The 26,997-nt window shown below is 33.1% G+C and overlaps 1 protein-coding gene across 1 annotated transcript; it reads right to left on the reverse strand.

The window, feature by feature from the left end:
* Positions 1 to 1,725: 1,725 nt before the first annotated feature.
* Positions 1,726 to 26,972, reverse strand: mtmr6 (myotubularin related protein 6). Its single transcript, XM_056450929.1, has 14 exons — positions 26,851 to 26,972; positions 22,982 to 23,101; positions 19,033 to 19,195; positions 18,168 to 18,325; positions 13,497 to 13,625; positions 11,674 to 11,808; positions 11,465 to 11,597; positions 11,276 to 11,385; positions 9,006 to 9,131; positions 8,875 to 8,924; positions 7,490 to 7,690; positions 6,598 to 6,732; positions 5,107 to 5,233; positions 1,726 to 2,646 (listed from the first exon to the last, which is right to left on the reverse strand). The coding sequence occupies exons 1-14, from the start codon at positions 26,872 to 26,874 to the stop codon at positions 2,329 to 2,331; spliced, it is 1,929 nt and encodes a 642-aa protein (XP_056306904.1). The 5' UTR covers positions 26,875 to 26,972; the 3' UTR covers positions 1,726 to 2,328.
* Positions 26,973 to 26,997: the final 25 nt, after the last annotated feature.

The raw sequence follows: 26,997 nt of genomic DNA on the forward strand, positions 1-26,997 counted from the left end.
GGAAGAAAAGGGGATTTAAGTGACTTTGAATGTGGCATGGTTATTGGTGCCAGACAGGACTTTCACACACAACCCTCTCTTGGGTTTACAGAGAATGGACCAAAAAAGAGAAAATATTCAGTGAGCATCAGTTCTGTGGGGTCAGAGGAGAACGACCAGACTGGTTGGAGCTGAAGGCAACTGTAACTTAAATAACCACTCATTACAACCGAGGTATGCAAAAGAGCATCTCTGAACCCACAACATTGTCAAATCTTAAGGCGGATGGGCTACAGCAGCAGAAGACCACACCGGGTGCCACTCCAGTCAGCCAGGATCAGGAAACTGAGGCTACAGTTCGCACAGGCTCACCAAAATTGGACAATTGAAGATTGAAAAAAGTTGCCTGGTCTGATGAGTCTTCAGAGTCGACATTCGGATGGTAGAGTCAGAATTTGGCATCAACAACATGAAAGCATTGATTCATCCTGCCTTGTATGGAAGAATCAGGCTAGTGGTGGTGGAGTAATGGTGTGGGGGATATTTTCTTGTTTCACTTTGGGCCCATCAAGCATCGTGTCAACGCCACAGCCTGCCAGAGTATCGTTTGACCATGTCTATCTTTTTATTACTACAGTGTACCCATCTTGTAATGGCTACTGGTCTCTTGAACATGACAATGAGTTCACTGTACCCAAATGGCGTCTACAGTCACAGAACTCAATCCAATAGAGCACCTTTGCGATGTGGTGGAACGAGAGATTCACATCATGGACGTGAGGCCGACAAATCTGCAGCAACTGCGTGATGCTATCAAGTCAAAATGGACCAAAATCTCTGAGGAATTTTCCAGTACCTTGGTGAATCTATGCCACGAAGGATTAAGGCAGTTCTGAAGGCAAAAACGGGTCCAACCCGGTACTAGTAAGGTATAACTAATAAAGTGGCCGGTGAGTGTATATCATTTCACTAGAGCTGCCAATATTTTCACTGGCCCAGCAGAAAAATAAAATATTAAGGAGTAAAATAGGCATCATTCTAATAAATCATTTGCCATATAGCATTCTAATAAATTTAACAATTCTTAATTACAATTTCAGTATTACAGAAGAAACTGTTAGCTTAACTGGTAACACTTTACAACAAGATTGTATTAGCTAATGTTAGTAACTGTATTTCTAACATGAACAAACAATAAACAGATCTATTACAGTATTTATTCATTTTTGTTAATATTAGTTAAAATAAGCTCAGGCACACCTCAAAGCATGAATTTGGATTTTAATAATGTATTAGTAAATGTTCAACTATGATTAATAAGTGCGTACTAGTATTGTTTGTTCTTAGTTCATAATAGTAAATACAAGAATTAACATTAACTAATGAAACCTTCATAATATTAAATACATTATTTAACATTACTAATGGAACCTTATTGTAAAGTGCGACCTCTTAAAAGAAATTTAAAACCTTATTGAAAGCAACTTATTAAGCAAATTACAACTAAAAACACTAATAAATACAGCAGAACAAATGTGCAGATGAAAACAGTGCTTCGGGTTGATTTAACAGTATTTTTGTCAGTATTTTGAGATTCCTCCCTCAATCGTTTACTTTCACTTTAGTCTGTGAAAAGCGATATCGCATTGTCTCAAATGTTACAGTATCGATTATAACGCAAAACACTGATACTTTTAACAACAACAGTCTGAACACCAAAAAAAAAAAAAAGATCTGAGTCACAAATCCATCAGCTCTTCATTTAATCTTTTCTTTTTAGTGCTATAGGCATCCTTTAAAAAACGGGCGAACGAAACAAAATAAACAAGCTGTAGATGATGACCGAAATGGCATTTAAATCGACAGATATAACAATGAATTTACATTAAAGGATCCACCTCTGAATTGATCTCTTCATCTACTGTACATGAGTGCAATGCAATCACATCAGCAGCTCACACACACATTGGTTTTGGTGGTTTACGAGGACTCTCCATAGATGTAATATATCTTATACTGTAAAAAACGAGCTTATTATATGGCCTTACCCTACCTCTAAACCCAACCCTCAATTTTTTAATGTAAATAAATCTTACTAAGTATAATTATTTAACAGTTTTGAATTACGAGGACAGAATGCACGTCCTCAAAAACCATATAAACATTATAATACCCATGTCATTAAACAAATCTGTGTCCTTAAAAACCACCAAAACCAGCACACACACATTACACACATACACAAACAAACGTCCTCCTCTTTCTCACTACAGAATATACAAATCTTAATCGTCTCCAGTCCACCTGGAATCCTCGTATCTGAAAAAAATGAGCTTGTGTGTCGTGTCTTTAGCAGGTCATTCTGGCGACCCCGAACTCCAGCGTGACAACAGCTGGTTCGTTCCTGGAGCCGAATGATCCCGGCAGCTCTGTGTAAGCGTTCTCTGTGGCGCTGCTGCCCTCTACAGTCCGTTCTCTTCCGGTGCGGGCTGGTTGATCCTCTCTGGCCTCCTCTGCAAACATCTCATCCTCGTCCTGCTGCACATCCTTCCGGCCAAGAAGAGGAGCGCCCAGGATGAGAGAGCGAGGTCGGGAAGGGAGGCTGCGCTCTCTCGGGGGTGTATGGGACTTCAGTGGAGACGTGCTCACACCTAAATTCTGCAGCTTCTGTGGAAACACAGGAGATGCGTCATTTCATGTGCAGGGTCTCTGCAGGTTTCTAAAAGTTATATTGAAGACTTTTTAAGGCCAATTTTATGGTAGTTAATTTGCACAAAAAGCACCCAAATCAGCCAATTGCCTCGAACACATTGCCATTAACAGATCTTAACCATGGTGGAAAATTAGACTTGTGTAAGCCTAAACCCCATGGTTATTCTTCATTTGTTTATGTACAGGTTGACGCAGCTTTCATAAGCTCTTATATAGTGAAATCCCCACAATCTCTGCCTGCATAAACAAAATTCCTGCACTTTTATAGGGTTCTGCCAATTCAATTCTGGGTGAGAAATAGACTGATGAAAAGATTTTAAGTAGATTTCAAAACAGAAACAAAATCTTCTTTACAGAGTCAGTTTGATTGCATTTTAAGACCCTTGAAAACACAGATTTAATTAACTTTAAGAGTAATTAAAGCCTTATTTTTATACTAAGGAATTTAACACTTTTTAGGGATGTTAACCACGGACACCCTGAGGTGAATGGAGGCTGTCACAGTAAAAACAATGAAAGAATCCTTTCCAGACCTTAAAACATGTCCAGACTATAAGCTGTTTCTTGTATGTAGGGGATTTTTTGACAATTAGGGAAATATTTATACGTGACAATGTTGTATGTATGCATGAATGCATTTTATTGTTATTTTTATGCATTATAAAAAGCAATTAGTTGACTTAACTTAAAAAAGAGAGTAAATTCGTTGCCTTATAATTATTATGTAAACAAACTATGAGCATAATTCTAAAAGTCAATGGTTTTTTTATGATTATTTTTTAGGGTTTTTTCGCCTTTTATTGGGATAGGATAGTGGAGGACAGACAAGAAAGCATTGAGAGCAGAGAGAGGGGAAGGATCGGCATAGGACCTCGAGCCTGAAATTGAACTCAGGTCGCTGTGAGCACCATGGTGCTATATGTCGACGCACTTAACCACTAGGCTATTGGCACCGACGTTTACTGACTTTTTTAAAGTCAAGTAACTATTCGCTTTTTATAGTGTGCATACATATAAATAAAAATAATAGCTTTGTTTAAGTAAGTATACAATGTATTACTTTGTTGTTGTTGTTGTTGTTGCTTGATTTGTAAATAAATAAATATAAAAAAATTCAGTTACTAATAAATATTACTATTAAAATAAACAACACAGTTAAACAAAATATAATAATGTATAACATATAATAATACAGCATATGATAATAATAATCAGTACAATACATTTAGATAACAATAATTTTATCATTGTTGAGTGTATCAACATTAAAATACAGCCCTCTAGATTGTAATTAATACAATAATAAAAAATATAAAATTTAAATAAACACGTCGCATAAAATGCATTTGTAATCATATAACAATAATACTAAAATATAATTAAAATATCAATATACATTAGTAATTATTATTAATATTATAATTTAATTAATAATAAAATGTAACTACTTTAGAATTGTTGCTGCTTGATTTTTAAATAAATTAAATATAAAAACAATTAAATGACTAAATTACTATAAAAATAAAGAAAACAATAATTTCATACAATAATCAGCAAAAATTATCATTTTGTTGGATCAGTGAGTGTACATTAGAATACAGCCTTAAAGAATGTATAAAATAAATACAATAATATAATAAATTTATACAAATCTAATTTTATTTAATTAAACAAATAGCTTTATAATCATATAATGATTAATTATAATAACAAAATAGAATTAGATATTAATATTAATAATAATAATTAAATACACTGAAATATTAATATGATTAATTATATTATTGTTGCATTACTATTTAGGTTTTTTTTTACTCATACCTAAGTTGTACTATTATAAATTATTATTATTCATAATTATTATTATTAAATAAACTTCTACTACTATTATTATGCATATTATAATGATTATTATTATTTTGGTCTGTAAGTTTATCAGTGACATATAGAAAACCCTTAAACATTAATTGCAATGCTGCTTTAAATGAAAACGTCTCCCATATGTGTACATCTAAATGAGTAGTTGGTTGGTATTGCATATTTATTTTAATAATAAAACTTCTGTTAGGCTGTAGAAAATGAATTCAGTGTGGAAATACAGTACTATCAACATTTTGTACTGTTGCAGACTTGGACATAAATAGTTCAGCTGACATTCTCTATCCAAAAAACATTTAGAGCAGAACTTCAGAAAACATGATTTATCAATAATACTCAGCCCTGAATGTTATGACAGTACATATGAATTAAACAGTGCTCCAGTTCTTCACAGCCTTATTTTGTTCTTACAAACGTCTTTTGATCCGGTAAGTAGTACTGCAACACACAAATCCATGACTAATGCTTTTTTTCATGGGAAGTGAGCATTCAAGGCTTAATTTAGATCCGTTAAGCAAATTCCCGAGGTGAACTCACAGTCTTCAGGGCTTGAACTGTGCCCTCGAGCTCTCGGTTGCTTTCCTTCAAGGTAAGAACGTTTTTGAGAATGGACTGCCGAGGGTGCAGGGAGCGGTCATACTGATGGTACATGTTCCTCCAGAACCTGCAAAAAAAAAAAACAGCATTTTTAGTAGTAACTTTAGATTAAATCTACATCAAGTCTATGTGACCTCAAAAACATGGCCAGACTACAAGCTGTTTCTTGTATATAGGGGATTTAATGACAGTTAAGCAAGAAAAAAATCATTATTGTATACATGAATGTAATTTATTTGAATAATTTTGCATACATATGAATTAAAGGTACATATTTTAGATAAATTTTTAGCATTTTTATTAGTAAATTCCTATTAAATCTACATTAAGTGTATGTACACAGCTATAGGAAATGTGCAGCCTTTCAAAAGACCCAAAGCAATATTGATAGCTATGATTCCATCTGCCTATTTTTATGTGCATTTTGGAGCATCACATAAAAAATGCTGAATGGAAATGCCAAGATGCCCATACATTTTGAAAATGCGCTTTAAATATGTATGCACAACTGAGAAGGATAAAAAATTTGTCTGATATTAAAAATGTGCACTACAATGGAAACTACGTTTAGTTTAAAGAATAAATTCACGCATGAAGGATAATATATATAATAAAAGTCTTGTTTTTTTAAGTAGAGTTAATATTTATCGCTATATTTATATACAACTCCTGAGCAATTGAGCATCGATATCATAATGTGTGTATCTGCAATAGTCACATTACAGGATTAGATTGTTTATTAAATATTAAAATAGAAAGATATTATTTTATAATATTACATAAAGTTATTTATACCATGATGATCATGTTATTTTACATTTGATTGATACATTTTTGTATTTGAATACTCATGGACTATAAAGCACCATAAAAAAACCCATAAAGCACTGTTTATTAAACTTTTAATTTTGCTCTGCCGTATGATTGATAGTAATATATTATATTTAATGCACGATACACGGTAACAATAAAAGATTGCAGCAACTTTGAAACTTAGAACATTAGAAAAAATACAGAAAAGGTGTTACAATATGAATATTACATTTTATAGAGTTGAGAAAAAATATATAAATAAAAAAATTAAATAAAAAAAGACAAAAACCAGGGGGAAACTTATAAAAGGTTATACATTAAAAGCCATTTTTGACTTTTAAAAGATTCATAGAAAAGACTTGATCACCAGAGTCGATCTAAATCATTGAAATCCTTTCAAATGCAGCTATTTAATTGTATTCATGTAGCAATATCTATCGCAGCAAAACAAAATATCGCAATGTCAGATTTTTCCAATATCGTGCAGCCCTAATGTCACTCCTTATATCTGTTATATAAAAAGTTATCTGTAATAGCCAAAATTTCAATATCGGTGCATCACTATATCATACCATGTGGAAACTAGACCATAAACATTAAATGTATATCTTTCCATACTTGAAGTGGTAGGCCTGGGTGGATGGTTCCAAAACGGGGTGTGATTCTGCAAAGCTTGGGCTGTACACGGGGTTCAAGTAGTTCTGCTTTTCATTCAGAAGGTGAGCCCACAATGAATACGTCCTCTCCTTCAACCTGTAATTACATTCAAACAAATTAAAGGGCACCTATAATGCAAAAGTCTAAAACAGAACTGTGTGTATGTATGGTGTGTCCACAGTCATATTTTAACAAGTTTCTTAAAATTTCCAGACGTTGAAATAGGATCCAGCGTTTTTGAGGGCCCACCGCAACGTGACGTCGGAGTGCGGTTTTGCTCGCCCATCAAATTGATAGACAGGCACGTATTAACATGTCTCTGTTGTAATGTGAATAAACATGTCCACAGAACAGGATTTGCAAAGAAACTGGGATTAAAAGATCTGTTCAACTCTCTGTGATCAGCTGCACATCAACAATGACTTTTACAAATTTAAAACGTTTTAAAAACGTTGATGTAATGGCATTTGTGTGTGGATCATCGTTGCAGAAAACAATGCATCACTGCACAAATATATCAAATAAACTTATTTAACTCAAACTGAATCCTGAATCTGCTTCATCTACGGCTGTCTCTGTCAATGTTCTGTTTATGAATTGACGGTTGGCAGGGAGAACCAGTGCATTTGCATTAAAGGCACAGGCTCATAAAACAGCTATTGTGTCCTCAGAGTCTAAAATTGGCATATTCTGGAGGGTATAATACATAATCTGATGGGTATTTTGAGCTGAAACTTATACACACATTCTGGAGACCCCAAAGACGTGTCTTACATCTTGTAAAAGGGTCAAATAGGAGCCCATGAAAGGCTTTGAGATGAAAAGGACTTGACTGCATGTCTGTTTTACTCACTGAAGGTCTTCCCTCTGCCGCTGGCTGTTCCCCAGGAAGTTGCCAAACTGGCAGGAATGGATGTGCTCATGGATCTGAATGAGAAACCACTCGCTAAACTCAAAAGCCTGAGGAAACTGTTCCGTCAGCTGCCAAACACACTCCAGGAATTGTGTGAATATGGGGGATACTTCCTTAGGATCGGGGTCCAGCTGATCACACCTGCGGAAAAGGACATGGAGATTATTTCCAGTGTTACTTTCATCAGCGAAAATAAATGGCTGATAAAGGCCAGCTGGAGATCTCAATGAGAAATTCAAATATTCAGATATTAATATATCGTTACGTTTGATGTTTTCTTTCTTTATGTATTTATTTTTCTCACCCTCCTTTCCGCTTACTCAACCCTTAGGTTTCTTATTGGTTCATCATCTGTCCATCATCATTATGACGGTGTCGGTTCCACCAATCCCCGGACGAGCCCCAAGCGTTTAAAGCCCCGACAGACCAGGGTGTGGTGTGCGCTCTGCCTCGGCGTACCTTTTGTGCTCCACACAATTTGTTTTTTGACATGCTTAGGCTGTTTAGTGATTTATTATCTCCGTTTATTGTAGTAATTCGACTTTGCTTGTTGAACTTCGTTGGCTTTAAGTAAAATAATGTGATGGTTGTTGTGTAATTCTAATCTGAGCCTTTGACCGTCTTGTTAAGTTTGTTTTAGTTTAGATGGATTTTTGTTAGATTAGTTTGAGTGTTTTTCCTCCTGTGTAATTTTGAGTTTTGTAGTTTAATTACTTTAGTTCGGGTGTCGTGTACACTGAAGATCTCGGTTTTTATTTGTATTATTCCTTTTTTTTGCCTAGTTCAGACTTTGAATTTAAGGATTGTTTTGTTAATTTCTTTGCTTACACTCTGTTTTTGTTTAAAGAGAATAATTATGAATGTTTATTTCTTTTTTCCATTTATTATTGTTACATATTGTTTAAACCCCTCAGTAAAAAAGCTTAAATAGAGAGTTGATTCTTGCCTCATCCTCGCACACATTGCACCTGTCTCACCTAAATGTTACAGCATCCCACTTAAACATCTTAAACTCATACCAATATAAATATCCAGTATGTCTAATGAGGGAGCAAAAAAGAAAGGCAAAGCACCAGGGGACAAAATGGGATCTAAACTGAAGTCAAAGAGGAGGGAAACTTACGCAGTGTGTCTCTACAATGTTTTAAAGCAGGTGAGTGATGTTTTTATGAATAATAATGATGATTATCAAAAAAACTAATAACTTCTAATGTCAATTTTGATCAAAACACCTGCATAATTCATTGAGTCAGATCTTTTTAATAAATCAATTGAATCAAATCTCCAACCGGAATGTTCAAGAAACTTGTGAGAATCATGCTGACCTGTCTGCGAACTTGTGTCCAAAGGAAATCCAGTCCTTTTCAATGAGTACCTGAGAATGAGAGGAAGATATATTAGGAGGTGGAAGTGACAGATGGCAAAAGTCAGCTTGAATCTATGAAAGGTTTCCTACCATGAAACCTTTGATGGTGCGATAGTATGGATCCATCAGCAGAGAGCCTAGAGCGCAGACCTGAGCCGTCCGATCCCATCCATCAGAGCAGTGCACGAGGACACTGGCGCCCTCCACACTCACAGCCTGGTATTACAAAAACATTCATTAATAATCTGCTCAATTCATACCAGAGTTGGCATCGTTAACTAATAACACTATTAAAAATATAAGCCCAGCAAACTTCTCAAGATTGCATCATCTTAAAAATATTTTATGAGCAATATTTCAGTCAACTAACAAGTTTTATTTAATTATTATAGAATTAATTTTATTATTATTTTATTTCATTTAAGCTGTGACATATTTCGTTTAAAAAAAATTTAGTTACATTATTATATTTTTCTACTCATTATAGTATTGCGTTTAATCCTTCATTTAACTACTTTACTTGTTTTAATAAACATTTTTATTTATTTTATATCATTTGTATCTTTTGTGTGTATTTCTAGATTCTGTGAAGTTCTGGATTATTTATTTGATTAATACTTAATATTTTTGTAGCTATTATTATACAATTATTATAAATATTTGATAACATTTTAATCCAATATGTATTTTTTTTATTTCTTTTACACTAATTTTGTTTAATGATTTATCTTAATTAAATATTAGATTATTTTAAAAGAATTTTTAAATGATTTAAATAGTGCAAATATGTTTAATTAAACAAGATGAATTAAATACATTTAAGCTATTTATTTACATATTTATTTAATTTATGCTGTGAAAAATCCAATATAAAATATTTAGTTTCTATTAAGTTACATAATTTTTTTCTACTCATTACAGTATTGTTTATTCCTTCATTAATTACTTTACTTGTTTTAACAAACATATATATATATATATATATATATATATATATATATATATATATATATATATATATATATATATATATATATATATATATATATATTTTCTATTCCTTTATTTGTTTATTTCTGGATTCTGTGTAGTTCTGGATTATTTATTTGAATAATACTTAATATTTTTGTAACTATTATTATAGAATTATTCTAAATATTTGATAACATTTTAATCCAATTTTATTTATTTGTTTGTTTCTTTTATACTAATTTTGTTTAGTGATTTATCTTAATTAACGTTTAATTATTTATTTGAATCTTATTATTTAAAATTCATTAAATAGTTTAAATAAATATATTTAATTAAATTAGATGAATAAAATACATTTAAGCTATTTATATATTTATTTGTATTTATTTATGCTGTAAAAATAAAGTGTAAAATATTTAGTTTCTATTAAGTTACATTATTTTTTTTTCTACTCATTACAGTATTGTGTTTAATCCTTCAATAAATTACTTAATTTAATAAACATTTTCATTCATTTCTTTATATAATTCATATCTTTTGTGTGTATTTTTGGATTCTGTGAAGTTCTGCATTATTTATTTGAATAATACTTCATATTTTTGTAGTTATTATACAGTTATTCAAAAAATTTGACAATTTAAATGCAATTTTTATTTATTTGCTTGTTTCTTTCTTTTATACAAATTTAGTTTAGTGCCTTATCTTAATTAAATGTTTAATTATTTATTTTAATCCTACTTTTTAAAACTCATTAAATAGTTAAAATAAATACATTTAATTAAATAAGATTAATTAAATACATTTAAGTTATTTATTTATGTATGTATGTATGCATGCATCGGTCGGTCGGTCGGTCGGTCGGTCGGTCGGTCGGTCGGTCGGTCGGTCGGTCGGTCGGTCGGTCGGTCGGTCGGTCGGTCGGTTTATTTAATTTATGCTGTAATGATATAGGTGTAAATTATTTAGTTTCTATTAAGTTACATAATTTTTTTCCAACTCATTATAGTATTCTGCTTAATCCTTCAATAAATTACTTAATTTAATAACATTTTTATTTATTTCTTTATATAATTCATATCTTTTGTGTGTATTTCTGGATTCAGTGAAGTTCTAGGTTATTTCGTTGAATAATACTTCATATTTTTGTTGCAATTATTATACAGTTATTCTAAATATTTAATAACATTTTATTACAATTTTATTTGTTTATTTTATACTAATTTTATTTAGCGATTTATCTTCATTAAATGTTTGATTTCTTATTTTAATCGTACTTTATATAAGTTAAATAAATCTGTTTAATTAAATGAGATGAATTCAATTCATTTATTTAAGTCATTTAATTTTTTTATTTTATTATGATGCAAAAAGTTTAAAAAATGTTTTACTTTGGCAAGAAATATAGCTGCGTCCATGATGGCTTTGATGTGACGCAACCATCCACTGTTTTCCAGTCCAACCAGATAATCAGTCATGGAAAGGGAGCGTGTTCCCACCACTATGAGAAAAGCACACGTTGACAATCCACAAAATATAATGAAAATGAACCAAAATCTCCTACTTTAAATGTTCCAGACCTTCTAGAAGCTTCTGCAAACTTCCTCTCATCACATGGATGTTCTCAATGCCCACAAACTGGAAGCGGATATTGGAGTAGTTGTCCTCATTCTCATATCCTTTCCCTGCTGCACGATTCGCTAATGCGTTCAACTGCAATAACAACAAAAAGTACTTAAAAAGGTCTATGTCCACCAAAAAAATAAGAATAAACTTCATGATGTTGTACCTTAGGTCGCGTGTCCATCACGTATATATATCGGCTGTTGTGATTGGCTTTGCTAATGGCCTGAAGCATGTGCTCGTCTTCCAAACAGCGAGCGCTGAAGCCAGAAAGAGGCTGACTACACCGACACACTGCTGCCTAGAGAAATCAAACAGAAATATCCAGCAATTTGAGTATAATATAAAATCAGATTGTAGAGTTTGTATTTAAACACTTTGGATTAATTTTTTAATCCATTTCTGAATGTCAAACAGGTTTTGGATGAACAGGCTGTCAATGGAGGGAAATACATTTCTCAGACTTGATAAAAAATAGATCTCCATTTGTGTTCCAAAATGTCTTATGGGTCTGGAAAGACATGAGTCACATGTCAGTGGATTTAGTTTTTTTTTTAATCAGTGACTTTTTTTAATTTAACGTTTTTTATTTGAAGTCTTTTATTTTTTAATTACAATGTACCTAATATTGGTCTAAAACTGTTTGAATAATAAAGACACAATATTAACAAGCAAAGGTTCTAGATGTGCAATCAATGACATCGGAACAGAGAGCTAAATGAATGAGTGTGTAATGAAAATTGTGGTAACTGCATCGTTTATTTTTTGCAATGCAAAACATTTTATAATCATTAATATAATTATTTTTAATTAACCATAGTTTTTATTTGCAATCTTTTATTTTTTAATTACTATGTACTTATTTTTTCCCCTAAAACTAAATATTTTTGATTGAATCATAAAAAAAAACAAATGTTTCATCAAAACTCCACAAGTAGTTATGTTTGCATCCAAAGTTGTGAGTGTATGTCATGTACAATTCGAAAATTATTATGAATGCACAAAACATTTATGAATAAAACAGTTTCGATTCCATTTGTGTAAGAGAATAAAAATGGGCACCTCTAATTATACTATTAGTTTTATCTACAATTATATATATATTTTTAATTCTTTTTTTATTTCTATTGAAATGTATATATATCATTTTATCAGATTAAAAATGTATCAGACACATTTGAGCCCATATGTTTATTACAATTAGTACAGGGCAAAAATTTAGCACGATTAATTGAATCCAAAATAAAAGTTTGTTTTGACATAATGCAAATGTGTACTGTGTATCTTTACTATGTATATATAAATGCACACATGAATATATTTGAGAATGTTTATTTACATTTACATATAAAATATATGTGTATATGATAAATGATATATAAATGTAAATATCCATGTAACAAAATTGTTTTGTTTCTATGTATGTGTGTGTATCACATACAAGTGATAAATATATCAAATACACACACACATATATCATGTCAAAACAAACTTTTATTTTGAATTAATCACTAATCTTTGCCCAGCACTAATTATAATGCACATTTTTTACAATTTATTCACATTTTGGTGTTTCGATTCAGCATTTTAATGTGATATCCCACAAGATGTATGGAAACTTAGTTATTAACTATAGTTATCGATGGGCAAACTAAAAAGGACAAGAAGCCGCTGGCAAACAGTCGGGATTTGCCAGTAAAATTACTGCCGATCTGGAAACACCATGATTGTTGTGTTGGGTAACATGTTGTGTGTGTTACATGTGTGAGGGTGTGGATGTTTAACATAAACTGCCTCTGTGTGTTGACAAGCCATTACCTGTTTGCCATTTCATTACTTCAATGTAACGCAACACAGCAGAAACAACTAACGCCAATTACTGTGTGGGACTTAAATGTGTCTTAATGAATTAAAGGAAGAAAATCGGCTCATAAACCAACTGGCTTCCTTTTCCAAACAGTGGTGGTGACACATGAAAACAGTCTTTACCTTCTTCTCCTGGTAGAAATAGGTCAGGACAGGAAAGCGGCCTTTGCTTCTGAATTTGGAGCTGCCAACTATGATGGGTTTACTGGCTGTAATTGGGACGTATAAGTCTCTGGGATATGTCTCACACACCTGAGAACAGAATTTAAAGTGTGTTATCTATTAGCATTGAAGAAAACCATTACCAGACTTGATATTGCAGTAATAATCTGTTGTAACTATGCTCTAATGGTCATAATCATAATCTTAACAGTAAACTTGTATAGTTTTTAGAGTTGTTTTCATGTATAATGTTTTTTGTCACTCTCTATGTGTGTTTGTGGATTTTACAAACATTGAACCACTGAAAAGTATTTAAAAAAAAGCTTGTGATTATAATATGAATATAATATATATAATATATATGTAATAATATGAATATATGAAACTCCACTGGATCCTTAAAGTGTCAAGTGTCAACATAACCTCTTAACTCTGATTGTTAAGGGGCTCCGTTTACACTAATATGTTTCGTTTTAAAATACATACGTTTTTCTATGGCTAAGGTTACGATTTAAAGTGCCGAAAACTGAGCTTTTTGAAAACGCTGTAGAGGCTGTTTTCATTTTAAAACACTGCTGCTCCGTCTCAGTGTGGATGGGGGAAAACGGAAACATCTGAAAACGGAGGCGGGGCTGCAGACATTCATCTATCTGATTGGGGCTTTTTCCTTAATATTAGCCTAAACAAAGATCAGTCTTGCATCCTCTCCTTGTAAGTTCAGACTTTGCAAGTTTGATATGGAAAACAATCTCCCGAGAACACGTCGGGTAAATCTTCAAAGGGAACAGTGTACTTTATAACCTCATTCGCATCACCCTGGCTACGTTGTTTCACTTTCCTTAACTAAAATGAACACATGATATGAGGAACTGCCTAGTTTATATTTTGATATTAGCAACTTAACAGACTCCAAAAATGTTGAGGCATCGTGTAGCTGCATATTTATATGACCGTCATCTTCACTGTATGCATATTTATTACAAAACAGAGCCTATAACATAACTGCCTCCTTTCATTTTTATTGAAAAATATGAAAAACTTACCTTGTCTTTTGCTGAATATTAGTGTTAATAATCAATAATGGCCATTATAAAAGTATAACGTACAATAAGTTTATACAATATAGGAAATAAATGCAAGCAATCTGTCAAATGTGCAGAGTCAGTGTACGTGGTTACATAAATTAATACATTAACTTCACTTTACGCTCAGCCATAACACGTTACCTGAGAACAAGTAATAGATTCAAAAGACCAAAGTCGGGGAATATGTCATTAGATAGAGACGAGATAAATTGAATATCACGTTTAACAAATATAGTGAGATTAGATCCAGCGGAAGATCCTTGATCAGCAGTCTGACCTGCACAGCTCTCATTGCTGCAGTGCATGCCAGAGTGTGTGCGTGGTCATGTGATGTGCGTTTTCATCGACGTAGTGTAGACAGAGAGTTGTTCAGAAAGGCACGGTGAAACGCCAGTATGGGCGCGAATCGTTTTCATTCTAAAATTATGTTTTAAAACTGAAACATAAATTATTATTGGGCCTTAATTTCGCTCATTTCTGATGGAAAATAAAGATATTTTTGTGAATAAGTGCAGAATTTTCTTCATTTAAAAAACAGACAAAACAAATATGACATTTTCTGTTTAAATTCAGTTTGTTTCAATAATATTTATGTGATACCTTTTTTGTCTTTAACGATTTCATGAACTTTTAACATGTACTAAAGAAAACAAAAGAAAATAAGCAATAATAATAATAACAATAATAAAATTACAAATATATAAATAAAAAATGCACATACATACAGTTGAAGTCAGAATTATTAGCCCCCCTGTTTGTTTTTTCCCTAATTTCTGTTTAACTGAGAGAAGATTTTTTTCAACACATTTCTAAACATAACAGTTTTAATAACTCATTTCTAATAACTGATTTTTTTTAATCTTTGCCATGATGACTAAATAATATTAGACTAGATATTTTTCAAGACACTTCTATACAGCTTCAAGTGACATTTAAAGGTTTAACTAGGTTAATTAGGTTAACTAGGGAGGTTAGGGCAATTAGTCAAGTTATTGTATAACGATGGTTTGTTCTGTAGAAAAAAATATAGCTTAAAGGGGCTAATAAATATGACCTTAAAATGTTTTTTTTTATATTAAAAACTGCTTTTATTCTAGCTGAAATAAAACAAATAAGACTTTCTCCTCAGAAGAAAAAATATTATCAGACATACTGTGAAAATTTCCTTGCGCTGTTAAACATCATTTGGGAAATATTTAAAAAAGTAAAAAAAATTCAATGGGGGGCTAATAATTCTGACTGTACATGGCATATTAATAGCAGGTGATACAAGTTATACAGACAACATATTTGTATCCGCTTCCTTCAGAAACCCTACAAAGGGATTCCGTATTTTGATGATTTTAGCATTTTAATATATTTTTATAGTTATAGTTTTCCATCTGATATTTGGGTTTTGTTTTATTTTAGTATGAAAGAACTACTGAAAATGATTCTAAATAGCTCTGCTACAAAACTGTCAAAACAATAAATAACTCCAAGATGCAACTCATGAAATTATGACTAAACAATTCTAAAATATAAATGTAAAATTTTTGTTTTAATCAGTTTAGATTTTTTTGTATACAGTAGTTGTATATCAGAAATATCACGGTATTGTAAATTCTAATAATAAAAACTGTAATTATAAATAATGCTTTTAAATACACATAAAATAAAGCATCACATATTGGCAGTTTTTATGCTGATTTACACCTGTATCTACAGTGAAATCTTAAGATCCCATTCGTCAAAAAAGATTCTTTGCTCAGAGTCGTAACAACATTCATTCAGTGTCCATTTCTGTAAGTTACACTGTCATGTCAGCCAGCCTCAGTGTTCTGGTTAATTGTCATCCCATACAAAATCGTCATGTTTAACATAAGATTTCTTTAATAAACAGCGATCTTCACTGCCTGGCTGAGATACGATATAAATTGGGTATCAGACCAAACAAGAAGCACTACATTCAATTATATTTTTCCGCGCCATGTCTTTCAAATTTGAAAATTAATTTTAGCCCAGTATTTTCAATGGAATTTCTGCGCTCGCCTGCAGAGAACGATGGCGCCTGTGTTTAAATGGTCTTTTGTCTCTTTTTACGTTTTAATAACCAAATGGATGCTTATGTCTAAATAACTGAATGTATTGTAATTACATTACAACATTGATGCTGTAAAAGGAACCTTTTGAAAGTGAAAATAGTTACCTAAAGCTCTCACCGGAAGTTCATCATTGGCTGAAAAACATTATCTGTGCATACAGTACAGCCCATTAGTGATAGCAAGTAGCACAATATTTTGTATCACGAATGAACCATTAAATCATTACTCACCCTGAAATGGTTTCAAACCTTCACGAGTAAAAGAAGATATTCAGAAGAATGCTGTAAAACGGTAACTATTGATATCCATAGTAACAAAAAAATAATAATACTACAGTCAATGGCTACCGGTTTCCAATATTCTTCAAATTATCTTCCTTTGTGTTTGACCAAAAAAAGAAACTCAAACTAGTTTTGATCAAGTGAATGGTGAATAAAAGATGACAGAACTTCCCATTTTTGGTTGAACTACACTTTAACGTTAAGAGCAATGAACAACGGATGATTTGCCAGATTTATTAACATATCAGAAAAACCCCATCAGCACTTTTACACACCAGTGAGGTCACCTTTTTATACCTAGACCCTAGTTTTATTCTAATACTACTCTGTACAATCTATTTTAAGTAATTTGATAACTTGAGACCAAAATATAGGTCAAACATCATCTGAGAACAGGGTTCTCACTCACAGCAGATTCAAGGACGTTTTAAAGCACCATTAATTTTCAATTTGCCGAAATCAAAACTGGTAATATTCAAATGCGGTTTGTGAAATAGTGTTCAAATGTGCAATATGGCGTCATTGTTCTTGTACAAGATTTAAAATGAAGCTTTTAAATGAAGATTTTCTCAGTTTTCCTTCACTTTTTGAAAGCAGAACATTACAATTGTAAAAAATAACACCACAGACTATAAATTCAAGTACTACATAAGTTTTAAGGTAGTTTCCAGGCCTTGAATTCGTTTATTCATTAATTTTCCTTCAGCATAGTCTCTATTTCTGAGTTCGTCACAGCGGAATGAATCGCCAACTATTCTAGCATATGTTTTACACAGCGCATTCCAGCTTCCAGCTGCAACCCAGTATCGGGAAACACCCAAACACACTCATTCTCTCTCACACACACACACACGCGCACACACACATATACACTACGGACAATTTGTTTATTCTCCCCTATAACTCCACTGTTTTAACTCCCCTATAGCGCATGTCTTTGGACTTGTGGGGGAAACCGAAGCACCTGGAGGAAACCCACGCCAACACGGGGAGAACATGCAAACTCCACACAGGAATGCCAACTAGTCTAGCTAGGACCTTCTTGCTGTGAGGTGACAGTACTAACCACTGAGCCACCATGTCGCCCAGCCTTGAATTCATACGTCTAAAATTCAAGAGGCGTGTGAACCCTGTGAGAAGCTGATGTAGGGTATGTTCCACAAATTAACCTTCCCATCATACCTTGTAGTTCCTGTTAACATCTGTCAGCTGCCACTGGTCACATGGCACACCCATCCGCTCAAACTCGGCCGCGAGGTCTATGAGCTGCCAGCCCTCCTCTCTCTGCTGGTCGTTCTGCTTTGGGTTGTAGGAGAAAGCGTACAGCTCGTCATAGGACACTGGGGTACAGAATAAACAAATAAATAAAACACAAAAGGTGAAAGTCAAAAGTATTCAGGAGACCATCTGGAGTTTTGCGCTGGTGTATACTTGTCCTTGAACTTGAGTTAACAAAGCATGAATGTATCTGACATCCAATCAAAAAGAAAAAACAGAGGATGGCTAAGGCCTATTGGCCCCCGATGGGACTTTCAGAAAACTTACATTAACATTTAGTCATTTAGCAGACGCTTTTGTCCAAAGCAACTTACAATTGAGGAGGCATTCAGCAATCAGCCAATCACTAAGCATACAGTAGTCGCTTTAGGACAAAGCTTGTGAGAGAGTGAGAACAGCGATCCTTGCATGCATTAAATATAGCCCATTATGACAAGTTTTTCTTGCTACACAACTGAAAATGCTCCAGATATAATACAGTTTTTCATTCAGAATTGTAGTATTATAAAGTACTATAACGTTTTCTAACTGGCGAATGACATGATCTCGTGGGTGTCTGTCATCTTTAATGTGCATGCTTGTAATTTCAGGAGGCGTGGCTTTGGACGTCAAGGAAGGGACTGTGTTTCAAACATATTATGCTAACCGGTTAGCATTTAGGCAGATCACCTACTGCACCTTTAAGCCCACTCACTTGAGTGAGGCACACTCAGAATTGCGTAATGTTTTGAGGCTGGGTTTAGTTTAAGGACGTGATGATTTTACCCACCCGGTCTCAGTAGCCTAAGCAAAGAGCTGTAGATGTCGTGGCAGTCCCGCTCTCTGGGAATCACAAAGTGGACCACTCGGAAATTTCGGCACTGAATGAGGAGCGGGCAGCCAGTGGTTGTGAGGGACAGCTTCTCCACAGAGGCGATGTGGTGATGCAGGATCTGAACAAACAAACACATGCAGAGGAGATCAGCATTAGAGAACAAACTACAATTTCCTACATTTCCAAGTCACCGCTTGCACAGTCCAATTTGAAGCTGTCCTAACATGAAAAAGAGCAGATTTTAAAGTATATTTAATAAGTTACTATCTGATGCTCATTACAGACTTTAGACTTTGTTTTGAACATGTGAAATATATATATATATATATATATATATATATATATATATATATATATATATATATATATATATATATATATATATATATATATATATATATATATATATATATATATATAAATAATTACAATTAATATACAAAACAATTGAATACAACGCAATACAACACAATTCTAACTCAAAAGAATAGGAAGAAGCAAATGCTTTTTATTCATACCCTTATCTCGACTTTACATCAATATTAAATAGCAATCCATAACAATAAATAATAATCCACGGCAATAATTATCAAATTAGTATAAAGTTTACTCGGTATAAAAACACTTAACGTGGGAATGAAATCAAAATATTCTCTCCTGATTTTAAATTGATATAGTTGTGCTTGTTATAAACCAGTGTTTCCCAACCCTGTTCCTGGAGGCACACCAACAGTACATATTTTGGATGCCTCCCTTTTCTGACCCATTAACTTCAGGTGTTGGAGTCTCTTCTGATGTAATGATAAGTTGATTCAGGTGTATTTGATTAGGGAGAGGTTGAAAATGTGTACTGTTGGTGTGCCTTCAGGAACAGGGTTGGGAACCACTGTTATAAACCATTCAATTTTTTTATGATAATTTCTTAAGGCGACACAGTGGCTCAGTGGTTAGCACTGTTGCCTCACAGCAAGAAGGTCTCTGGTTCAAGTCCTGGCTGGGTCACAGTATTTCAGTATGCTGATGTACATTTTAATTCATTATGCTGATGTTAAACTTAAACAGAATATTGAGCAGGGGGTGGGGATCTCTTTTTGCACATCACTCCCTTATAGCAAACTAACAGCAAGAGGGTCGTCGTAATTAATAATATTGTGGCTGAAGCTGTCAAACTGAGGTCAACAAAGAAGGACCATCACTCCAAATGTGAAAAAAATGGTCTAACTTTGATCGAAGATTACAAAAACAGTAGATTTTTTTCAATGTATTAACTTTCACAGATTAATTGTTCACTTAAAGAATAATAATGTGTGTTAGCAAAATAGACATTGTAAATTTAGACTTAATACAGATTTTAAGACCAGCATTAAATCTGGCATCAGAAGCAAATCTTTGAGACTTTGTTCCAGCACTTTCTAAAAACTGTAGCTGGCTGTTTGGAGTAGCATATGCTCACATGACAGTGTGGAAACGACCGGAAATAAATTCCGCATCCTCACGTTTAGCTTCTTCTCTCTGCACGAAACGTCTCTGTCTGCCTGCAGTAATGCCTTCTGTTCCCCATGCATTATGCATTGCGTGCACACTTCAGTGATCAATGACAACAGCAGCCTGAGTCACCATGCAAATGGAAATGCAGATACATGCGCATTTTAAAAACACTCCAGATTTTGACCTTCCAAAAGTGCTGGGCATTTAATTGAATATGTTAATCGTGTGTGTTGAATTGTCATCGTCATGGTATTGAATTGTCATTGCACATTACTTTCATTTTATAAAGAGGAACACGAGAAAAGGAATGAAGAAGAAAATTGGAAATGTCGACACGTCCTGAAAACATAAAAGATCAATATTACAGAAGTTGTAAATATAGTAGACTAGAATGGAAATTACTCATTTAAATGAAAAGTTTCATGCGTTAATCTTATCTGTTAAGATACATTTTAGTTTTACAGTATAGTTTTACGTATTTATGCAAAATAGTATTTGATTTGAATCCTGTGTGTAATTTATCGATTACTGGCAAGCAGGAAAAAAAAAAAATCTAACTTTCCTTCCTTCCATCCTTCCTTCCATCCATCCATCCATCAATTTATCTGTCTGTCTATCTATCTATCTATCTATCTATCTGTCTATCCATCTATCAATCCTATCAATTAATCAATCAATCAATCAATCAACCAATCAATAATCCATCCATCTATCCCTCTATCTATCTGTCTATCTATCTGTCAATCCATCCATCAATCAATCAATCAATCCATCCATCTATTTATCGGTCTGTCTATCTATCTGTCTATCCATCCATCTGTTTATCTGTCTATCAATCCAATTAATCAATCAATCAATTCATCCATCAATCTATGCATTCAATCAATCAATCAATCAATCAATCCATACAATCAGTCCATCCATGTATTTGTCTGTCTATCCATCCATCCTTCCATCAATCCAATCTATACAATCAATACATCCATCCATATATTCTGTCTATCTATCTTGCATGTGAAGCAGTTACATTTTTATTGCATGTTTTATGAACATTTTAACGATTAATCACAAAAACACACTGACACAAACCAACTGACAATGCTCATTTTAACAATGCTAAAGAAAGACAAAATAAATTATTTATTATTATAAGTAAATTAATTATAATAAATAAATATACAAATTAATTATAATAATAACTAGTAACTTAAACTAAACAAAAAAACTATTATGAAAATAAATAGATTCAAATATGACAAATCTCAAAATATGGCTTGAATAAACATTATTAAAATCCAAGTAAGGTGTCCAAACTTGATGAAAAGATATAGTGGACATATGAATGAAAGAATTCTAAGGGAATCACTTAAGAGGCAGTAACTTTTATCAAAATAATAATGAAAAAAAAATGTTCTAGGACAAATAATAATAGGGTTTAGGTTACATACAGTAATAGCATAAAAGCAAGCAATCTCAAGAGAGCATATTATAAAGTTCAGTTGTCTGTATTAGCAAGCATGCCCAGACTTTTGACCTTCCAGTGTGTAGACGATGGTGCAATAAGGTTAATAATCTGTGAATCTCACTCTGTGATGGACATAATAAAAATGGCAGATCACATCTTCAGCTATGTGGGTCATTGGTATTCATGTCCTCTCCTGGCCTGCCTGACACTCTCGTATTCACTTGGCCTCTAGGGCCAGCTCAGCCGACAATTTTCCACAGCAACAATGCCTACTACCAACGTGAGGAACTAGTAACCTCATTCCCATGACTCAATTCCCTATAATCCCACTATAAAAGCAAATAAAAGAGTGGCTTAGCAGTAATGTATGAAATATGAAGTCAGAATTATTAGCCTTCCTGAATTATTAGACCAGCTGTATTGTTCCCCCAATTTCTGTTTAACTGAAATATTTTAAACACATTTGTGTGCATAATAGTTTTAATAAGTAATTTCTAATAACTGATTTCTTTTACATTTGCCATAATGACAGTAAATAATTTTTCTAGATATTTTTCAACACACTAGTATTGAATTTAAAGGCTTAACTAGGTTAATTAAGTTAAGTTAGAGTAATTAGGCTAATATAACAGTGCGTTGTTCTGTAGACACAACAAAATATTGCTTTAGGGGGCTAATAATATTGACCTTAAAGTAGTTTTTTAAAAAATAAAAAAATATTTATATTCTAGACTAAATAAACCAAATAAGACTTTCTCCAGAAGTAAAAAAATATTATACCAAATACTATGAAAAATTCCTTGCTCTGTTAAACATCATTTGGGAAATATTTGGAGGGCTAATTCATTTTGATTTTAACTGTGTATCCAAACCACACCATCAGTCACACAGGAGTTCATTATCACGTCATGACAGATCATTTGGAGACAGTTAAGAAGAGGCTGTTCATACCCATATCTCCTGGGAGCTGGTTGAATTACTCTCCACGAAGATCAGATGTGTGGCTGTCAGATGCAGCGTTCCTGTGACTGACTTGTTGCTAAAGCGATCCAGCAACTTCACTTGCTCTACCTGTAGAGAAAAGCATATATTGTTGTTTATTTATTAACTATAATTTTGATATTTTGATATTTCAACAGATTCTACTGCTTAATATTTTACTGTGAATCGATCGTTTTTACAAATCTAAGTGGATTTAACATAAAACAATTAAGTTGTACTCAAAAAATCTTAAGAATTGTGTTGTTTCAACTCATTTAAAAGAAGTACTTTGAACAAGCAGCAAAGGTCATCTTTTGAGTGTTTTTTGTTTATTTATATTTTGGATATTTAAAGACGTTTTACTGTTCAAAAATAAACTTGTTTTTCATTTCGTTTCGAATTTATAGTATTTGAAAAACAGTAAGCGAGAAGTACCTGGCTGACCTACAACTTCAAGTGAAATTTTGAATTGCGCATCCAATGGACGTTACATTATCCCACAATGCCCCACAAAAGAATTAATGAGTAAAAGTGAAGTGACACAACTGATGTGGGTAGGTCATGCGATAATGACAAGTGGCTAAATAGTATATATAATACTATATAATTAAAAATGGTAATGGATCCAAGTAGTGTGTCCGAATTCATGGTATTCGAACAACAGTAAGCGGTAAGTACCTGGCCGACTTACTACTTTTTTATTTAAGGTTAAAAAAAATCTAAATTAAAGATCATTAAACTCAATATGTGGCTTTTGCATTTTTTAAGTATACTTTTATACATAAATAACACCCCGATTTATGGTTTTATATAGTTATGATAAGCAAAAAGTCAAATGAAAAAAAAAAAGTCTTTTGTTTTTATCTGATTAATCAATAAAACAATCGGCCAGCTAATATATTATTAATATAATCATTAGTTGAAGCCCTAGTTTTAAGGAAAAACATGTGTAACTGATTTAACCATTGCAAAATCTGTTGAACTGAGCTTGATTCTTATTTTAGCTTACTCTATGAAATTGATCCAGGAAATATATAAATTTAACATATTTATGGGTGTTGCATAACAAAGCTGCATAGGTCAAATCATATTTAAGATGACAAACCACCAGTAAAACAGACTTGTACAGTTCAATGCCTTATTTAATTTTTTTTTAAATCATTAAACATACAGTATTATTGCTTTAAACAAATTATATCCCATCACATATTTAGCCAAATGCTAAGACGGAAAATAAGATTAGAGGTGGAGTTTAGTAAAAACAAACAAACAAACAGGGAAAAATGTCTCCGCATGCAATGCATGAAACATAACATAACACCATGAATGCTGACATTAATATCTGTCGATTAATATTATCTAAAACTACTGTACATTTCAATTAGATTTGGCTCCATTTCCCAGCAACTGGCCGGCAGCTAAGCAACACATTTCCTGTGGCCGCAATAAAATCAGCAGACATTACAAAACAAACAGTGAGTAAGATTTTTAAGAGGAACAAAAATACTATGTGGAAACTTTAGTTCAGGTATTAAAAGTAAACACTGTAATATATTCTCTATGAGTGAGACTTTTATAGAGACTTGTTTATGAAACTTTTATAGACTTTTGGATTGTCAAAACATAATATATACAAAAAAAGAATAAAATTATAGATGGGTCAAATCTGTAACACAACTTTATTTTTTTCATACATTAAATGTTTACTCTTTATTTATTGTTTTTTTCTGTGCAAGGACATAAAATGGCATTCTTTGTAACATTACTTTATATGTAAAAAAAAAAAGATAAGTCTTATCAGGCATATTTAGAATAGGAGTAATTGACATATTTTAAAGACTCTGTTTAATTGAGGTTTTATTTTAGCACACTCGTTCATTTTATCGCTCCCTATGTTGTTCACCAAGCTAAATTGAATATTGGTTCTAAAATCGCATGTAAGTAAGACTTCAAAACAACATTAGCACTATGTAATAGACTGTGAACAATGTTATACTTTGATAGTCACTGGCTGCTAATATGATTTCTCTATTTACAATTCGCGAATATTTTATAAAATTATATTATTAGGAAGAAAGTCTGAATGTGCGAATTTAGCACCGACTTTACCTCAATCTCTGTTTAAAAAACAACAAGTGCAGGCCAAAAAATACTAATTACCTGTTATTCTAAACCTTTATCCTTTCCAAACCACTAGGTTTACCTATTTGTCAGCAAGAAGTTTTTAATAATGCAAAATAAAATAAATTAAAAAGTCCCTACAATAAAAATGACATGTCAGAATAAAGATGCTGTTTAATTTTTATTTTACATAAACGTGGTATCTTCTAACTTATGCTAGATGACAATAGTACATTATTTCACAGATATTTTGACAAATTATTTTCATAAAAGTTGCAATTTTAATATATAGACATCCAAATCCAAATGGCGAACAATCACCGGCCACTTTAAAGTAAACCTGTCCAACTGCTCATTAATCCAAATTTCTAATCAGCCAATCATATGGCAGCAACTCAGTGCATTTAGGCATGTAGACATGATCAAGACGGTCTGCTGCAGTTCAAACCGAGCATCAGAATGGGGAAGAAAAGTGATTTAAGTGACTTTGAACATGGCATGATTGTTGGTACCAGATGGGCTGGTCTGAGTATTTCAGAAACTGCTGATCTACTGGGATTTTCACACACAATCATCTCTAGAGTTTACAGAAAATGGTCTGAAAAAGAGAAAATATCCAGTGAGCTGTGGGCGCAAACGCCTTGTTGATGTCAGAGGAGAATGGCCAGACTGGCTCGAGCTGATAAAAAGGCAACAGTAACACAAAAAACCTTCGTTACAACCGAGGTATGCAGAATACTACCTGAATATTGTTGCTGACCATGTTCATCTCTTAATGACCACAGTGTACCCATCTTCGATGGCTACTTCCAGCAGAATAACGCTCCATGTCATAAAGCAAGAATCATCCCAGATTGGTTTCTCGAACATGACAGCGAGTTCACTGTACTCAAATGGCCTCAACAGTGACCAGATGTCAATCCAAAAGAGCACCTTTGGGATGTGGTGGAACAGGAGATTCGCATCATGCATGTGCAGCCGACAATTCAGCAGCAACTGCATGATGCTATCATGTCATTAAGGACCAAAATCTCTGAGGAATATTTCCACTACCTTGTTGAATCTATGCCATGAAGGATTAAGGCAGTTCTGAAGCCAAAAGAGGGTCCAACCCCTAATGTGTACATAATAAAGTGGCCAGTGAGTGTATATACATATCTATCCATTTAAGGGCACAGGCAAAACGTTTGAAAAGAAAAGAAATATAGCGTTTGAAAAGAAAAAACATATAAAGTTAATTATATCAAGAATTATGATGTTTCTTTATGCCACAACAAACAATTTGCAATCATTTACAGTCAAAAATAAAAAGGAATTCCTGGGAGCCCACATGCCTAATATCTAATACCACAACAACAAACAAACAAATAAACAAACAAAAAATCCCGAATCAGCCTCCGAGACCCAAGGACAGTCCTTTCAGGATAGTCCAGTTCTGCAAAGCTTTTTAAATCTGTCAAGATGGCCACACATTCAAAGAGCATTCACATACCAGAACTTCATTCAAATGCACTCGACTCATTTACAAGGCCAGAAGATATATAGATGAACATAAACACAGCTGAGAACCGCGCGCCAGTTCATGTGGCGAAAACACAACACATAAATGGTTACGTTTAAAGAAACACGAGTTCAATGACATTTATCAATGGTTTGTGACTTTAAAGTTCTGACTCTTTCTGCCATACGTTGAAAGCTTATATTTAAGTCAGTTCTACCTTTGGCGTGCGGATGTGCTCCATTATGCCGCTGTTTTTAGTGTGGTCGGCACAAGGAATGGATGACAGTATCCGAAACAGACGCGTTCACACATCGGATGAAAAAGTGAAGAATAAATCCGCCTCCGTTGAAGCCACGTTCAAAAC

Source organism: Danio aesculapii, chromosome 24 (genome assembly GCF_903798145.1).
Source record: "Danio aesculapii chromosome 24, fDanAes4.1, whole genome shotgun sequence".
In the NCBI taxonomy this organism is placed as follows: domain Eukaryota; kingdom Metazoa; phylum Chordata; class Actinopteri; order Cypriniformes; family Danionidae; genus Danio; species Danio aesculapii.

Bases quoted from the DNA above. Each gene is read 5' to 3' on its own strand.
- mtmr6 (XM_056450929.1), bottom strand. From the start codon at position 26,874: ATGGAGCACATCCGCACGCCAAAG. The intron at 18,326-19,032 runs GTGGGTAAAATC...TCTGTACCCCAG, and splicing joins GCTTAGGCTACTGAGACCGG to TGTCCTATGACGAGCTGTAC. The intron at 7,691-8,874 runs GTCAGCATGATT...CCTTTTCCGCAG, and splicing joins GGACACAAGTTCGCAGACAG to GTGTGATCAGCTGGACCCCG.